At 38.4% G+C, this 18,332-nt stretch overlaps 2 protein-coding genes across 2 annotated transcripts in view; one reads left to right on the top strand and one right to left on the bottom strand.

Moving 5' to 3' along the window:
* The window catches only part of LOC5568679 (J domain-containing protein), a 144,589-nt gene that overhangs the window by 24,310 nt on the left and 101,947 nt on the right, over positions 1–18,332 (bottom strand). The window lies entirely within an intron of this gene.
* On the top strand, positions 4,517–6,626 carry LOC23687944 (prolyl 4-hydroxylase subunit alpha-1). Its single transcript, XM_011494995.2, has 3 exons — positions 4,517–6,066; positions 6,130–6,295; positions 6,362–6,626. Exons 1-3 carry the CDS (start codon positions 4,753–4,755, stop codon positions 6,433–6,435), a joined length of 1,554 nt encoding a protein of 517 aa, XP_011493297.2. The 5' UTR covers positions 4,517–4,752; the 3' UTR covers positions 6,436–6,626.

Consider the following 18,332-nt stretch of genomic DNA (forward strand, 5'->3'; position numbering starts at 1 on the left):
ATAACAATGAAGTTACACCATACCAATAATAGCTTAGATACTATTACAAATTATCTGAAACTCTATTAAAGATTAACCCCTTTTTTCTATCTTTATTAACGAGATTTTTAGCCCTGGGCTAGTTCATCTCGGGACCATGAAATTTTTAGTGACTATCTCGGGGGTAGGATTCGATCCCAGGTCCTCGGCATGAGAGATATTAACCTTTTTTTCCATGCTTTTTTCACATGAAAACAATGAACCAATATTTTGATAATGACATGAAGTTGTTCTGACCTAACTTAAAACATAGCCTTAATTAAAAAAGGCCGATTCATTATTTTCTCCAGAAAATTTAACTCAAAATAGTTGAAAAAAGTGACTTTTTGACGAAAAAAGTGACTTTAGTTGAAATGGCTTCAAAAAAGAGACTTTAAAGTGACTGAGCTCAAAAAAGTGACCAAGTCACTAAAAAGTGACTCGCTACCAGCCTTGACTATGGCTTATGTAAATCGATTGGACTAACAACTGAGCACTCTGCTACCTACTCAGTGTAAGAGCGAAAGAGTGGAAGAGAGTGAAAGTAGATGTAAATATAGATTAGTTAAAAATAGATCTGTATCGGTAAAGAAAATACAGATTAACTGATTCCGGTACAGTAGTGGCCACGAGCACGGAGTGCCTTGAAAAAAAAAATCCAAAACATTTAAAAAAAGACGGATTCATAAGTGTGACCCAATAACTGATAAGCTTATTGATTTGTTGATTTTTATGATATGACGAGACGTCATGTTTGTCACTATATAAGAGCTCCAAGAGAATGATACACGGGTAGAAATCAGAATCCAAAAACAAGAGACTCATGATATCATGATTACAGCTTGTTTTCGTCTTATGAAAATACACCATGATTTGGACTCATGATATCATGAGTCAGATTGCCGTAACGCAACACTCGCGTTAGGGTTTTGTAGCTGATTGCTCGGAATCATGATTCAAATGCCAAAAATGCTGAGTCACGCATCCGTTTATGATCGACAAAATAAAAAAAAAGTTAAAAATAGCATGCATTGAGATTCGAGCCAAGAACCTTCCGATTGTGAGCCACGTACTCTACCACTCAACCGCTTCGTCATCCTGAATTAAGAGTGATCGATACGAATGTGATGAAGCAAAGTGCGCCGCTTAGTGTTTTCAGAAGTCATTCTCCTCCAAGAATAAGATTACAACATGTGAATTGAACACTGCGCCGTTACTTGCGTATAGCAATAAATGACTCGGTGAACACTTACGTCGAAGAAGCACACTGTTTCTCCGTTGTGAAAAGAAGAAGCCAAGACTTGTTGATGTCAGAACTATGACATATATTATCTAAAACGACTCGAGGGATCAAAGCAACCCAATCCAGCAGAAGGACGAATAAGTCTTGAACCGTTAACTATCAAAAGCTAACCACGAACGCAATGCCAAAACATCTGCTGATGGCATTACCGTTAGCTTAAAAGTGAACAACTGCTTACATTTAGGATATTCTTCTTTCAGCACTGACTGTTTCTTGAACTAACACTAAAAAGCTTATGTACATCAATGATAATTTATTCTTATTTATGAATAAGAGGAGGTCCATTAATAACGTAAGGGATTATGGGGAGGAGGGGGTATGAGATTTAATACGCGCCATACAATTTATTTTTATTTCTAATACAAAAAATCATGACCATAGAGGGAGGGGGGGTTGAAAAATCCCGAAAATTGTCTTATGTAATTAATGGACAGCCCCTAAGCTGAATAAGTTCTTTGAAATTTATTATAAATCCGTGCTAACTGTAGTTCACTTATATTTTCAATTTCGGCCAAACGGCATTCGGCCAAATGACCCGAAACCGATAAAAATGAACAATCAGTTGAACAGCTGAGATAAGATAGGAATGAAAGAATCTGATTATTTTTTAACGAGGGCCTCATAATTCAACACGATGAACGCTTAGATAGTAAAAAACATATTCAACTGCTAAAAACCAAGATGGCGTCAAAATCCAAGATAGCCGCCAGATTTTCCAACCTTAAAATGATACACCTGCGTTTCAGAATCACGTCCACATTAGAACAAAGCCTGCTTCTCATCTTTCAATTTCTCTATTTTTCACATGTATGTTGGGCGGTAGTAAACACGATACTTTATGGCTCAGAAAATTAAGGATTTTTTTTTGCTCAAAAACAAGATTTCCATTCTAAATTAATGCACTTTTGGCAATGTTTTCCGTTCAAAATACAGATACTATCACAAGACTTACTAATGTCCCAACGCGCAATCTATAAACTCAATTCAATGAATAACAATGCATATGATAAAAAAAAAGTTTGTTTATGTTAATCAATGACTACTATTAATTTATTTATTCATTATTCCATAATTCAAAGATGTATCGAAGAATTATTCTGTTATCAAAAATTGCATTACAAAAGAAAATTCCTATTTAATAACCTGTATTTATAGCTAATAAAGCTGAGTATCAGGGTCGGTTCCGGTAAGGACGTAACGTCAGGAAAATGAAGAGTAATGAGAAGAAGAGTATAAGTAACCTTGTTTTTCTTGGTAGCCTCTAAATTCGACATGTTGGGTGCTATCAAGGTGAAAAATTCATTCTACCACCTAAAATCAAGATGACGCCAAAATCCAAGATGGCCTCCAGATCCCGAGCAAAGTCGAATAACAACCGCATAACATAGTGATAACAAGATGTACAGCATGATTTAATTTTGTTATTTTTTGTTATCTATACAGATCGAGGATGCCTCCGACGGGTGAATGACGTCAAATGTTTGTGATCATAATTCGATCTTTATAACTTATTGATAACATAATGGGTTATCAATGAGGGAAATTGACTGGATAACAAAACTTGTTATCAATGTGTTTCAAATGATAACACAATGAGATATTCATATGATATCTTAAGTATAAACTTTTGTTATCACGTTTGTTATGTTGCCTGCTTATTCAACCAAATTGATAACAAACTATGTTATCAAATGCTTGTTATCGGATGACACAACTTGTTATCATTTTGTTGCCCAACTTTGCTCGGGGATTGTATCACTTTTTGTACAAAAATAATGTTTGCATTGATTGCACTCACCAAATACGTCAAAATCGTAGAACATGATTTAGAAAATCGTTCATTTCATAGGGTAAATACCATTGCTCACCTAGTTTTTGTAGCCTATCTTACGCAATTTTTCCTCAGCTTTCTGATGGTGATTTCAGAATTCAAAACAAGCGGTGCGCTTATGGTGAAAAATTGATTTTACTAACAAAATTGAAAATGGCGGCCAAATTCGAAATTACCGCCAAATGTTTTTCACTTCAAATGAAAGCTATATCCTGTCTCTATACGATGCCGCTTAATTTGCTATGTGTTCCAAGGTAAATATGTGACATATCACGTGAAGAAATACCCAAGATTTATAAAAAATGGGCTTTTTTACCTTCGATCAATATTGCATCAAAAGGAGTCATGCGTAGAGCTAAGTTTAATAATCAAGGAACTACTTTCAGCAAATCCAGTCTATTTGCTTGCTTTGTGGACAAGATGGAATATATCGGCTGAACATTTGAAAAGGGTTGCAAAAATGTTCACTCGTCTGAACCAGCAATAGTCAGACTGGGGATGTATGAAGTAATACAAGTAGACAGAGCTGTTCAGTTAGCAAATCTCATAAAAAAGTACGACTTTTATTTTTCCTTGTTGTTTTTTTCAAGTATTCAAGTCTCCCGAAAAATGCATTTATCTTGGTTGGTATTTGTATAAATAAAAATTGACCAATATCACAATTTGTCTTGAGAACGGATCAACGAATTAACATAATTCTTACACTGTTGCATTCATTTAGAACGTTTATGAGCGGGAATAAAGTTCGGAAAGCTTGAAAAAAAATGGAAATTTTATGCATTGCAAAGTGCGGATTTGCGACCACTAATGAACAGAAAAAAAAAACAAACTGATAATCTACTGTATCTTTGAAAGCTGTACAAGTTATGCTGGAACTAACTATCTGTATAAAAGCTTTGTGAAGGGAAGTTGAAACACCACAAGCAAAGACCATGAGCAAACAATTTTAAATTGTAGGGTATGCATACACAGCTTTTAAATGTGCATAAATCCTATGAGAACAAGGAGCGACTACTCCTAGGTTCAATACAATTTCGACAATTCTTCGCTATCATCACGCCTTCTATGCACAATCGGCGGGTGCTGGTCTATAAAACTGGTATTACTTAATAAGAACCGAATCCTACGTTGTGTGCGCAACAGAGGGCACATCAAACCGGAACCCATTCAATGACGTTGCTATCAGATTTCGGATAGTAGGTAAGTAACGAATGTTGTAGCTTCCAAAACAAAAACACCAGTTCGATCGTCTTATCACAGCCGAAAGCATGCAGGTTCTCTAATCAACGGCCGAAACCTTATCGCACCGTCTCGATATTGATGATGAACTAATTGATGTTTCAACTGTCCGGCTGAGTTGTAGGTTTAATTTCGGACTGTTCAAGCAGAAGTGTGTATTGAAAAGGCTTGTCTTTCGCGATTAGAATGTACCCGGACCCGGTATCGAAAGTTTGTAACATTTTATCAATTTCGAAAGTGATATGCACACGTTGTTATAGCATTATCATCGATGCCAAATTTTTCTGATAACGAATGTGAAGCGTTTGGAACTTTCCGGTGACTGCACTTTTGCTCAGTGGTTTGCCAAAAGTGTTCAACAATGGCTGTGAAAAGTGTTTTCCTCCTATTGCTGGGGAATTTCTTACTGATTTCTGTGCAATCGCACAATCCAAGTGAATTCTTCACCTCGGTGGCCAATTTGGAGGACCTTCTCGAAAGTGAGCGGACCATTCTGACACGACTGGATAAATACATTCGGCTATCTGAGGAGAAAACTAAATTCCTCAAGCGGCAGAAAGAGCAAATGAAAAATGAGATCAAAGATGCATCGAAAGATCCGATTTCTTTTCTTTCAAATCCAATTAATGCGTTTTTGTTAATGAAACGTCTGATTGATGATTATAAAAAAATCGACAATCTCATGCAAATGGGACTGGAAGTGCATCTGTTTGATGACTCAATAAAGCAGCCATCTAATAATGATTACAAAGGTGTCGTTGAGTCTATGGGCCATTTGCAAGAATTGTACAACTTGAAAGCGGAGGATTTAGCTCGAGGAGAAATACTAGGACAAGTGAAAACCCGAGAGTTGGCGTCTGATGAGTGTTACACTATAGGAGTTATTATGACTCAGACTAAACAGCATGAGCTCGCGATTGCATGGCTGAGGGAAGCATTACGACGATGGTCAGTGGAACCTGAAAAGGCGATTAGCAAATTTGAAATCTTGGATTTTTTAACGTACAGCATGGCTGAGGACGGCCAATACCAAGAATCGCTCAAATACATCAATCAAATGCTGAAAATCGATCCAAAACATGAAGCGACTCTGAAGAAGAAAGAAGTGGTAGAACAATGGTTGAGTCACATAGAACAGAATGGACCGAAGCAAAAGCCTTCGAAGCCTCATCGAGGATTGTACGAACCTTTGTGTCGTGGCGAATACCAGAGAACTCCAGCACAAGTAGCAAACCTTCGATGCCGATATGAGTCGAAAAACTCCTCATTTCTTAAGATTGCTCCTTTCAAGTTGGAGGAAGCCAGCTTAGATCCCTTGATTGTGATTTACCACAACGCTATATCGGATAAGGAAATAGATCAGATAATCCAAGTAAGCAAACCAATGCTAAAGCGATCAATGGTGGGAGAGAGTTTCTCCAAAGAAGTATCCAACGAAAGAACTAGTCAAAACGCGTGGCTAGCAGATTACGATTTTGAATTGGTCAAAGTGTTATCTTTAAGAACTGAAGATATGACAGGTCTCGATAGGAAGAGTTATGAGAGCCTTCAGGTGAACAATTACGGCATTGGGGGATTCTATCTACCGCACTTCGATTGGGTAAGAACTAACGGTACAGAGGAACCCTACAAGGACATGGGACTGGGCAACCGCATCGCTACTTTGATGTACTACGTAAGATTTTGGTTTACACATGGAATGAACAGATTCGAACTCATAAAACCGATATCGTTTTAGTTGAGCGACGTGGAACAAGGTGGTGCAACAGTTTTCCCACAAATCGGAGTCGGTGTATTTCCCAAGAAAGGTTCGGCTATCTTTTGGTACAATCTGCTTCCGGACGGAACCGGTGACGAACGAACACTTCATGGTGCTTGCCCGGTATTGCTAGGATCCAAGTGGGGTATGTTTTGCATCCAATAGTATTTTTGGTAATTCATATTTTTTCAACAATTTATTTCAATTGTAGTTGCTAATAAGTGGATCCATCAGTATCATCAGGAATTTAGACGACCTTGCGATCTACACCCGAATCATTGGTGATCATGAATACGCTCAGGGTTGCAGCACCTGTAAAGAATACGTTTGAGCACCGGTGGGAATAGTGTACGTATTCTCACGATTTGTATTCAAAAGTATAGTAAGAGACCGTCCATGAATAATTCGATCTGTACAAGAGCATCTGGCTAAAGCCCACTAGTGGCATTTGTCCAATAAACGCGAGTCATTTAATATATTGTGTTTTTTTTTTGCAACCAGCGTTCCTAATACACCCGATTCTGTTTTTGCACGGGGGATGCGTACCGTGCAAAAAAAGTTTTAAGTACAAAATTTCAAAAACCGCGCAAAAAAAGTAAAAAGTTTCTCGACGTTTCATGCAAAAATAAGGTTTTGGCGGAAAAAAATGTATGGAAACTTTTTGTGCACGGCCGTTAAAAAAAAACCGTGCAAAAACAGAATCGGGTGTACAGGGTTTCCGCAAATTATCCGTACAAACTTTGAAGACATGGCTCTATACAATCAAGCATAATAAATTCAATATTCTTGCATGGTTTTAAACATTGGCTTATTATATTCTTAAGAAGTAAGTTTGACACATTTCCGATTTCAAATAATTGCACAACCAACCCAAATGTATTGAGGTGTCTTAAGGGGAGCTGTTTTCCAAGCTTTATGACGGAAGAGAAATGTCCATACAACTCACTAGATTTGCACCGTAAAATTTTCTATTTCCAGTCTAACTTGAAGCCACTTACCTGTAGATTACTTCAAATAATAATAGGACATTTGGATTCATCTCTTTTAGGTTTTAGGGATAACACATCTCCAGTATGACTAGCGGCCCTCAGGAAAAACGTTTCCAAGAAATTTAAATTTGCCTTTCTCAGTAACAAGCAATTATTTCGAAATTTTTTAAAGTTGTATTTTGTGTTAACATATAGATATATTATAAAAGGTACATGGACATTTATTTTTCATTGTTTTCAATGCGAGGTCATATTAGAAAGATGCTTAGATTTTGCTGTTCGGATAATTTGCGGACACCAGGTACTTACACCTGGTGTAACGGTTAAAACAAAACCCGCTCATTCAAAGGATCAGGGAACGAATCCCATCCTCGAAATAGTCACTTATGACTTTAAAATTATAGTGCCGAATTCCTTTGGAAAAGAAGTGAAGTCCTAGATGGTCCCGAAATGAACTAGCAAAGGGCCTGCCTGATGTCTGCATATTTCAGCTCGTTATACAAAGCCTCTGCGGGATGCGTTAAGTTCGATAACTCGCCTGCATCCGACAATGCTGCCTTTAGATGTTGCGCGGATTCATTGGCGACATCTGGTTGTTTCGGTCGCATTATGCACATTCCAGCGTTATCCAGTATTTATCAAATAAGGCCTGTTCCCGAAAATACGTGTAGGGCGGTTCAAAATATAGAAAAGTTTGAAAATCCTTACTATCTTTGTCATAAAAATAGTATTCTGTGAAATTTTCAGCTTACTATGTTGTAATTTAAAGGTGGCCCAAAGACGATGTAGGTTTATATGGAAATTACTATGGAGAAATTGGGAACACGTTGGTACTGGAATGTAAATCCAACCTTCCGTCCCATAGTAAAAACTCACACTCACTCGGCAGCACACTCTATCTCCATAGGTAGCTGAATGCACCATAGAGTCCAAACGATCCCTTAGGCATCTTGGGGTAATGATCGATGACAAGCTCAGCTTCGCTAACCACGTTGAATATATCTGTAAAAGGTCATCAACGGCTACAGCGGCACTTTCGAGGATTATGTTTTACAGCTCTCCTTAATTTCCAGCAAACGCATCCCCCTTCTCTGTCAGCATACGACCAGAGATCCCACCAGGGTTGGTTGTACCCCACCCCCCCCAGTGCCACGAGGAAGTATGGATAAGAGATGATGAGCAGGAGGCTAAGGACCACACAAAAGGGGCTGCTTTATGTCTTCAGGTACGCGAAGTACCAATGGTACGCCATGCCCAGTATTTAAAAACCAAAATTTATGAAATCCAAAAAAATATAATATCTGTTTGGAATAGAAATAAAAAGACGATGGTGTAAATCTCTCTAATAAAGATAAAAAAAGACGATGGCGTAGGATAATTTTCACGAATTGGCCATTTTTTCGGATGTTCTGGAAAGCCGGTCGTTTGAGAACGTTGCGACCTATTAATAGCCACGGACATACCAATCTCGTCCAGCATGTCTCTGGCGAGCAGTTTGTAGTCTTTCAATAGTTTTCCAGAAAACCAGAAGTCGCATATGTAATGACTTACGTTAAAAGTCGTTTACTTGTGCGAATTATATCACACCCGCTCAACATGAATGAAATCGTTTGATTGATAAATTTCCTCACACAGAACGCTTTTTTCTGAGTTCATCAGTGCATTTTGTTTCGTTCCGTACAAACGTACAAATGAAGTCGAATCAATCCGTAGCATGCTGTCAAATCAACTTTGTTATCATAAACTAAGTCGTATAAGGTTACAGATAAATTTGTTATGAAATCTGTACACTCGCATTGTATGTCAATTTTCATCATATAATTTATGCACATATATCACCTCCACTTTTGTACGCATAAGGCCTTTTGACAGCGTCTTATTTAAATAATAAGTGAATGAATAAATAGTAAGAGATTCAGTGTTTTTTGAAGTCTTCGATGACGATCAACACATAAGTCAATACCTAGTAATGTATGCGCTCTATTGTAGGCATTGCATATACAATACAATAGAAAGAGTTGTGTTTGCCGAATGAAATGTGCTTTGCAAAAGAAGACGGGGTTGATGGTCTAATGGCAACTGCTTCTGCTTCATATGCAAAAGGTCATGGGTTCAATCCCAGGCCCGTCTCTTTCATCGTACTTTTTGGTTGTATCATTCACTTGCTTCTATCTTCCACTCTCAATCTATCACACTCATACCATCCCTTACGCTTGAGGGTTGCAAAATGGTGAGTCGACAACCAGGAAGGAGCGTCCAACATAGCTCTGGTCCTCACAAGCCCCTACCTCACGCTTCCACGGGTCTAACGATGACAAAGACCGCCAGCTAAGGGTTGCGTATTTAGCTGGTAGTGCAACCTGGGCACTGTTGTCCTTCTGACATCAGCTAGAGTGAGGAGATGCCAGGTGGGCGCTTGGGATTCTTACTCTTTCCAAGCAAAACTCGTACATACAGCCGTATGGAATACCACATTTAGTACTTCCTTCGGGAGGTGGCCGAGCGTCTGGTCCATCTGACCAGGGGCTCAAGCATGATCTACCTAGGATGTGGCGAGGGTTCATCAGTGGGCTCTGGTGAATCTCTACAAAAAATCACATATCTGCAAGTAACCCTGAACAAGCGACCTGGTACCGCTTTCAAAGTACCTTAGCCCTCTGAAGTGCCAACCAGCACATCAGGATGGATGCCAGTAAAATCCTGATTATGGTTTAGTGGTCATAACGCAGAACAACGGACAGGACACGGATTACGGATTGGATACGTCGACTAACAGTCGTGGGCTGGCAGCGTACTCTACTGTTCCCTGAGTAAAGAAGGGTTACACCAACTTAAAACGGCGAATAGGACTATGAGGAAACTGCCTCCGTCCTGATAAATCTTTGGCAGGCCTTCGTGTACGTTCGAAACTCGTCACCAACCTTGGTGAGTAGTAGGCCCCGATGCAATATTCCTTACTTACGCCGATCCGGCTCTGTACACAACCCCCATGAAGGATTGTGTCAACCCTAGCATGGCCTCCCTGCTTGCATTGACAACCATGGGATCACGAGAGGCGACTATATACAACGAGTAGAGATAGCGGCTCGAAGGGGGCAAATAATCGATTTGGATGGAAAATCTAGTGGAGAAAATGAAGACGCGATAGTATTCGCAAGGAGCGGAAAGATGCAGAGATAGCCAGTGATACCACAGACGGTAACAGCCAGCAATAGCAGATGCAGCGCACCGAGTGAGCCACCGGGAAACCAGCGGGATGCAGGCTTCCTGAGTCAAGTGTTCACACCAAAGTCGAGGAGTAGCACCACTCAAGACGACCGGCAGCATGAGAAGTCGGAGCTGTCGGAAGTAAAGAGGAAGGTTAATTAACTCTATGAGTTCGTCAAGATGAAAAACAACGTCCACCTCAGAATCAAGCAGCTGGTTACGAGCATCAAGTCTGCCGTTATAGCCGCAGAACGCGGACAGAAGGAATTGCGGAATAAAGCGGAAGAAACCGAAAAAGCATTAATTTCTTTGAATGCAACAGCCGTTGCACAGGAGACGCCTAGGAGCAATCCAACCACCCGCTCGGAAAAAGGACGAGGGATACACCAGGAGAACAGAAAGATCCCAAAAAGCAGAGAAGCGGCAATGAGTGCGTCAGCGAGCAGAACGGGAGTGAATGGCGCACCGTGAAAGGTCAAAAAGAGAAGAATACAGCACGTAAGGAGAGGAACAGTGTTGTGAAAAATTCAATTTCTCATAACTCACGTTTGACATTTTTCATGCGTGAGTTGTCAATCACGCAACTCAGCAGTCAAAAAATCATGAATGAGTTGGCTCACCTTTTTGACTCATTGTCTCTTATTTCCACAGCTTACTCACACACGGCAAAAATTTCTTGTTAGTCTGGTAAAATTATAGTAATCCTTTCTAACGTGAAGAACAACATTCGGGTTTCACGTATTTTTAACGGATTTTGCGACTGAATCATTTATTACGGTTCGAGTTGATTGAGTGATTTTGCATCAAAATCTCAAGCGTGAGATTTGAAAAACTGATCTCTAATGAGTTTGCTCTCACGGGAGAGCGTATTGATTGAGATTTGAGTGTGAGTCTATCAACACTGGAGAGGAAGAGGAAAAAAAGGAACCGAAGAATAAAGAAAAGCGATGCTCACCTCGTGAGAGGTTCAGGGGCGATGCACTTGTCACTAAGGCAAGTGACAAGACAAGCTACGTGGCGATTCTCAGGAGGGTGAGGGAGGATCCAGAGCTGAAGGTGCTTTGAAAACGTGGTGAGACCAGAAGACGACGTGAGGGGTGCACTGTACGTTAATTGTCGGGGTTCCTGAAAGACAAGAAGGTACTTGAAGAACTTTAAAATCCAATGTGTGCTGTTCGCTGGTATGATCAGTATTCAGATTTATAGTCGACTCTCCACCTATCGATGTTCTATATCTCGATAACTCTCCCTATGTCGAAGATTTTTTTGGTCCGTTCATTCTGCATACATTCACTCTCCATATCTCGATATCTCCCTATCTCGATGTGATTTTCTTTCCCGATTTTCTCTCCGTATGTCGATGTGTCCATTATTAAAGGTTACTAGACCAGATTTTGGGGTTTCGAAACAATTTGCAAAGGCGAAATGACATCTGATTGTTTTTAGTTTTCCTGGTAATGGAGTGATTTTCATTAAATATATGTTCCATGTCTCGATCTTTCCCTATCTCGATGGTCCCTCCGATATCCAGATGTGGAGAGTCAACTGTAGTAACGTTGTAGTTTATATATGTTTAACAACTCATTATAAGAGGAATAAAAATTCAACCTTGAAATGATTTTCAAAAGTTGGAAATTGGTGCCCTTAAAGAGTTTGACCTTCTGAATATTCATAAGCCAGTTTTTGAACTTGGAAACGCAATACTGTGTGTATCAAACTGGAGGTCTCCAGATTGTAATAAAGCTGCGAATAGCCAATCCTGAAAAAGTGAGATGGGTTTCCGATCTAAAAAAGGAGTTTGACTTTCAGGTTGAAAATTTCATTGACTTCGTTGACAAGTAACAATGCTTGCCGTAGAAAACTTCATTTAATACTTATAATGGCACATTCCAACTGCACGTGAGAAATTCGCACTTATTTTTATTATAGAGACATTTTCGCATCAAATGGTTGAACAATTTATAAACATCAGTCTGTAAATGGATACGAGTAAATTTTAAGGCTATACACGGGAAAAAATCTGATCCCCAAATCATGATTTACAAATCATGAATTTTATAAATTGGATAGGTCATAATATCAGGATCACAAATCATGGTTCATGGAATCATAATCATGATTCTCCATAAGCGTAACATCCAGTGTTTTCACTAAGCAGTTCGCTTTGCTTCAACTCATTCGCATTGATCACCCATCATTCAAGATGACGACGTGGTTGAGTGGTACGGAAGAGTACGAGGCTTTCAATCGGAAGGTTGTTAATTCAAATCTAAGTGTAGTGTTCTTTTTTATTTTTTTTTGTTTTGTCGATCATAAACAGATACGCAACTCAGCATTTTTGGAATTTGAATAATGATTCCGAGTGATCAACAACAAAAACGTAACGCGTGTGTTGCGTTACGACAATCTGACTCATGATATCATGAGTCCAAATCATGGTGTATTTTCATAAGATGAAAACACACTGGGATCATGATATCATGAGCCATAATCTTGTTTTTGAATTCTGATTTCTACCCGTGTAAGTTTAAAAATCAGATGAATCAAATAAAAATTTTGCTTGATTTAAAAAAAATCTCTCTTGTAAGGAATGAAAAATAAAGCAATTCTGTTAAACTTCGCATTTCGCATGGTTGAGCAGAACTCATAAACCAGCCACAATATCAGTTTGCAAGCATTTGCCTGTAGCTCGAAAAATCACCATATCTCACGTACAATAAAATCAATACCATCTAATAATACCCCTTGTAGTCATTCTCTCTGAGGGAACGCGACACCCTCGGTTAATCTGCCATCGTTTTACCGATGGAATCTGTCAATGGACCACTTGGTGTGCTATACAGAAGGCCGGTGGTGGTTTCTGTTCCAATCATTGCGGCAACGGTGCGCTTGGCAGGAGGACGTCGTCGTCGGGGAAGAATTAACGGACCGGTTCGAAACTGCGGTGAACCGAATCTAATTCGTATCTTCACGGCTCGTTGAACAACTTTGACGCTATGCTATGGTCGGAGACATCCCTGATCGAAAGCCTATTTGCAGAGATCAATATCTGTTTTAATTCCTCTTTTTTTTACATTTTCCCACACCCTACTTGTGTTTGCAAAGCTTTAAAGGACGATTTACTTGGAAAATGGTTGAGCAACAGCGATGTGGAGTTTTGCCTGGATAGGACACATTTAATTGATTTACGTCTGGCATAAACTCAATTAAGAAGGCTTCTTGATGGATTTTTGAAAGCCTATTGAAGTCCTTGATAAGTTTCGGCTTATTATAATTTACATGTTCAATGCTTTACGCTCTTACTTTAAGGGAGTTCCAGCGATAAAACTCAGTGAAAAGCTGATTGTCACAGTTACTCGGCATACTTCACCGAGAAAAGAATTGAAATGAATTGCTATATTACATCTTTTGAATATGTTGAATGAATGCTTTATCTGAAGTTGTGAACATTATAAGAATTTCACACACACATAAATTCAGATGTTAGATACTGAATGAATTCTGGGATATTTCTTTCGGTTTATTGTTAAATTAGAGGAGCAATCGCGCATCGTACCATCGTACTATGCATTAGTATGGGACAAAATTTAGATTCTCGATCCAGTCCACTTTTCGGATTGCATTTAGGTCCCATAACAACTGTGCAAAATTTCAGCTCGATCGGTGAAACTATATTTACGCGCCCGCCGTTCAAAGTTTGTATGGGATATACTATGATAAAACTTACTTTTGCAAAGAAAAATCGCCAGAGGTCGCCCATTGGCCTTTATAAAAATTCTGAACACAGACCTCGATAGGTATTTATACGATGAAGAATATTGCCGAAGACCGCGAAACAATCCGACACTTGTGAAAAAAGTTATTCAATGAAAACCTATTGGCAAGGCGACGTTGATTAACACGTGAAGGAATAACAATAATAACAAAATAGAGCAAAATTTTCGAATAGATTAATAACTTTTTTCACAAGCATCGGATTGCTTTGCGGCCTTCGGCAATGTTGTTCACCGTAGAAATATCTATCAACTGGTCCGAGAATCTAAATTTTCCATATAATCGTGTCCCAGGCTACTATGCATATACAAACTCTCTATACTCATGGAAGTGTTTAAAACTATATAAAGCAATAAAACAGTACTTCTCAGTGCTACAAAAACAGTACTTTTCAATGCTAAAATAAAAAAAAACGGTACTTTTTAGTGCTACTTAAACAGTAATTTTCAGTACTATTTTTTTCTACTACTGATCCCTTTACGATCCTTGTTTGGACCCATTCCTTCGATTTTTCGTTGGACCCGTTAGCGGAAGATAGCGGTGGTAATCCTTCTTGAACACCGTCACAGGAAAAAAATCCTCTCGAAGGTCACGTCTTCTCTCGATTGTTCACTAATCATGGTTGCTACTACAAACAAAAGGAAGGGTGAATCTCTGAATTCACAACTTCCTTCCAAAAAAGTGGGATTTAAAACTGTCACTAAACTTGGCAAGAATAGAAGAAAGGACGTTTCTCCGGAATGTGAACTTTCTTCCAAGGGTGAAATAGATAATGGTAGTAATTGCATCGAAATGAGCAATCAGTTCGATGCTCTAGACACATTTTCCGAACACTAAATTGAAGCAGTCTCCAGCCCAGGCTCTTTGATTCAAGTGAGGAAACAAAGTTTGCCGCCTATCGTGGCCAGTTGTTCCAAGTTTGCGGGATTTAAGCAAGAGATCTTGAACTCCATTAGGGAAATCAAAGTTTCCTTTCGAATCACAAAAAAAGGATACTGTATGACGTGTTCAGCCAGAAACTCATAAAGATCGCGAACTTCTTCTCAAACATCTTAAAGAGAAGAAGCACATTTTTACTTATGACGACAAAACTGAACGTTTGTTAAAAGTCGTTTTGAAAGGTCTCTCAAGTGACTAAAAGTCACCAGAAGAGATCAAAAATGCAATAAATGATTTACTTGGATTTTCCCCAGTTCAAGTAATCATTATGAAAAAGTGAACCCAATCTGGCATTGTTCGAAGAGGGCTTTCTCAAGAATATTATTAAGTTCACTTTAACAAAAAAAGATCTAAATAATATTAAAGCTTTAGAAAAAGCTAGACTTATATTCGATGTCCGTGTGACATGGGAACATTTCCAGAAACTTGGAGGAAATTACCAGAATCCTACTCAGTGCCGTCGGTGCCAAAAGTGGGGTCATGGTACAAAAAATTGTCGCATGGATGCTAAATGCATGATTTGCGGAGGTTCTTCTCACGCAAAGGACGTCTGTCCAGTGAAGGAAGATACCGATAAGTTCATATGCTCGAATTGCGGGGGCAATCATAAGTCCTATTTTTGGGCTTGTCCCCGTTGTTTGACTCGCCTACGCGAAGAGTCATCGAGGCTCGAGCCAGGCAGATGGAAGATAATATCCGTTACGATAACGGTCGTTTCCGGAATTTGCCTGGTAGAGTATCGAACAATGCTCATTTTTCAGTTAACGATCGCTTGATCATCACCCATCAGGAAGATTATAATCTTGCTCATCCAAAAACTAATTTCAATCCCTCGGTAGCTTAGTTGGTAATGCGCTCGTCTAGCATACAAGAGTCCTGGGTTTAAATCCCCGCCGAGTACGTGGATTTTTTTCATAATTTTACCCATAATTTGTCCATCATTACCTCGCGTAATTTAATTTTAATCCGTCGGGTAGCCGTTTGAATCTTTTAATTTCAAAGGTATCTAACCACCGAAATCCTTTGCCGATATCGTAGCAGGTAATTTGAACTCCTCCCCTATTCGTTCTATGAGTACCCATTCTACTTGTTTCAAATCAAATGTAAAAAACCCTACCACCACAGGTAACATCTACTCCGCCTCTTCGTCTACCAAAAATTCTAACGGAAAATCATCAAATGTACCCACTTCAAGTGATATGTCTGCCTCTGATTTTAATTTTCTAACTGAACAATTGAATCTAATGATTGATGTAATGTTCAAAGCCACCACTATGACTGAAGCAGTCCAAGTTGGTGTAAAATTTACTAATCAAACTGTTATTGGATTACGTTTTCTAATGGATCCAAATAATAATTTATATATTTTAAATTGGAATGCTCGTTCCTTGAATGGTAAAGAGGACGAGCTGTTTAATTTTCTTACAGCTAATAACGTGCATATAGCAGTTATCACTGAAACATATTCAAAAACTGGATTCAAACTTAAAAAAAGATCCTAACTTTTTTGTTTATCGTAATGATCGACTTGATGGGGCATTTTGGGGAGCTGCAATCATCATTCATAGGCGTATAAAACATCAACTGTTTTCGTCTTTAGAAACAAAAGTTTTTGAAACTTTAGGTGTTTCAGTTTCATAGCTGGCTATTTGCATTTTCAATGCTTTGGATAGCAAGTTTATTAACTCCAAACTGACTTACGAAAATTGACTCGCAATAAGTCAAAAAAATTTGTCATTAGTGACTTTCATGCCAAACATCGGTCATGGAATAATTCTCAAATAATTCCAACGGCAGAATTTTATTTGATGAGTGCTCTTCAGGATATTTCTCAATTCAATACCCTGATAGCCCTACATGTTTTTCCTCTTCTAGAAATCCTTCTACGATTGATTTGGTCTTAACTGACTCTAGTCATCTTTGTAGCCAATTAGTTACTCATGCTGATTTTGATTCTGATCATGTCCCTGTTACATTTCAAATATCCCATGAAGCGATTCTCAATCCTATCAACTCCACTTTCAATTATTTTCGAGCCAACTGGAATATATATGAAACATATATTGACTCTAATCTTGATGTTAACATTTCTTTACAAACAAAACTTGATATTGACAATGCTCTTGAAACTTTAACAAATTCCATTGTTGAAGCCAGGAGCATTGCAATTCCAAAATGTGAAGTTAACTTTGAATCCGTGATTATATACGATGATCTTAAACTCTTGATCGGTCCTAAAAACGTGAGGAGAAGGCAATTTCAACGCACGCGCAGTTCTGCTATAAAAATTATATGGCAGGATTTGCAGAAAGAAATCAAGAAACGTTTTTCACAATTAAGAAACAAAAATTTTGAAAATAAAATTTCTCAATTGGATCTTGGCTCTAAACCCTTTTGGAAATTATCTAAAAATTTTGAAAAATAAATACTTCTGAAGCCAATACTGGCATTGAATTGAGGAAAACAAATTGTTACTAACTAATTGCGAGAAAGATAAAAAACTATGCAGTTTGAAAGTGCGCACAATTTTAATTTAGGACTTACTAGTCCAATTGAAAATCAAGTTACTCAGGACTTCGAACATATTCTCAATCAAGAGAACGTTTTTGAAAATTCCTGGGAGACTAATTTGGAAGAAGTGAGAACTATTATTATAAAATCAAAAATATAAAAGCTCCTGGCGATGATGGAATTTTCTACATCCTCATCAAGAAACTTCCAGAAAGTAGCTTATAATTCTTGGTTGATATATTTAACAAATGTTTTCAATTAGCATATTTTCCTGACAAATGGAAAAATGCTAAGGTTGTCCCAAATTTAAAATCAGACAGAAATCCTGCAGAAGCTTCTTGCTATCGTACAATCAGTTAGCTTTGTTCCATCAGTAAACTTTTTGAAAAGGTCATTTTGAACAGAATGATGGTCCACATCAACGAAAAATCAATTTTTGCCAATGAACAGTTCGGATTCCGCTATGGACATTCAACCACAGGCTATTTTACTGGTCTTACTCTTCTAGACAAAGAAAAAGCACTCGACAGTAATTGGCATGGAGGTTTGATTGTTAAATTTAAAAACTTTAATTTCCCAACACACATTGTTAGAATAATTTAAAGTTATCTGACAAATCGTACACTTCAGGTTAATTATCAAAACTCCTAGTCTTAACGACTTCCTGTAAGAGTTGGTGTTCCTCAAGGCAGCATTTTGGGGAGAATATTGTATAATACACATATATTCAGGCCAGCCATGTTGTATGCTGTACCAAAATGG

Source organism: Aedes aegypti, chromosome 1, assembly GCF_002204515.2.
Source record: "Aedes aegypti strain LVP_AGWG chromosome 1, AaegL5.0 Primary Assembly, whole genome shotgun sequence".
NCBI lineage: Eukaryota > Metazoa > Arthropoda > Insecta > Diptera > Culicidae > Aedes > Aedes aegypti.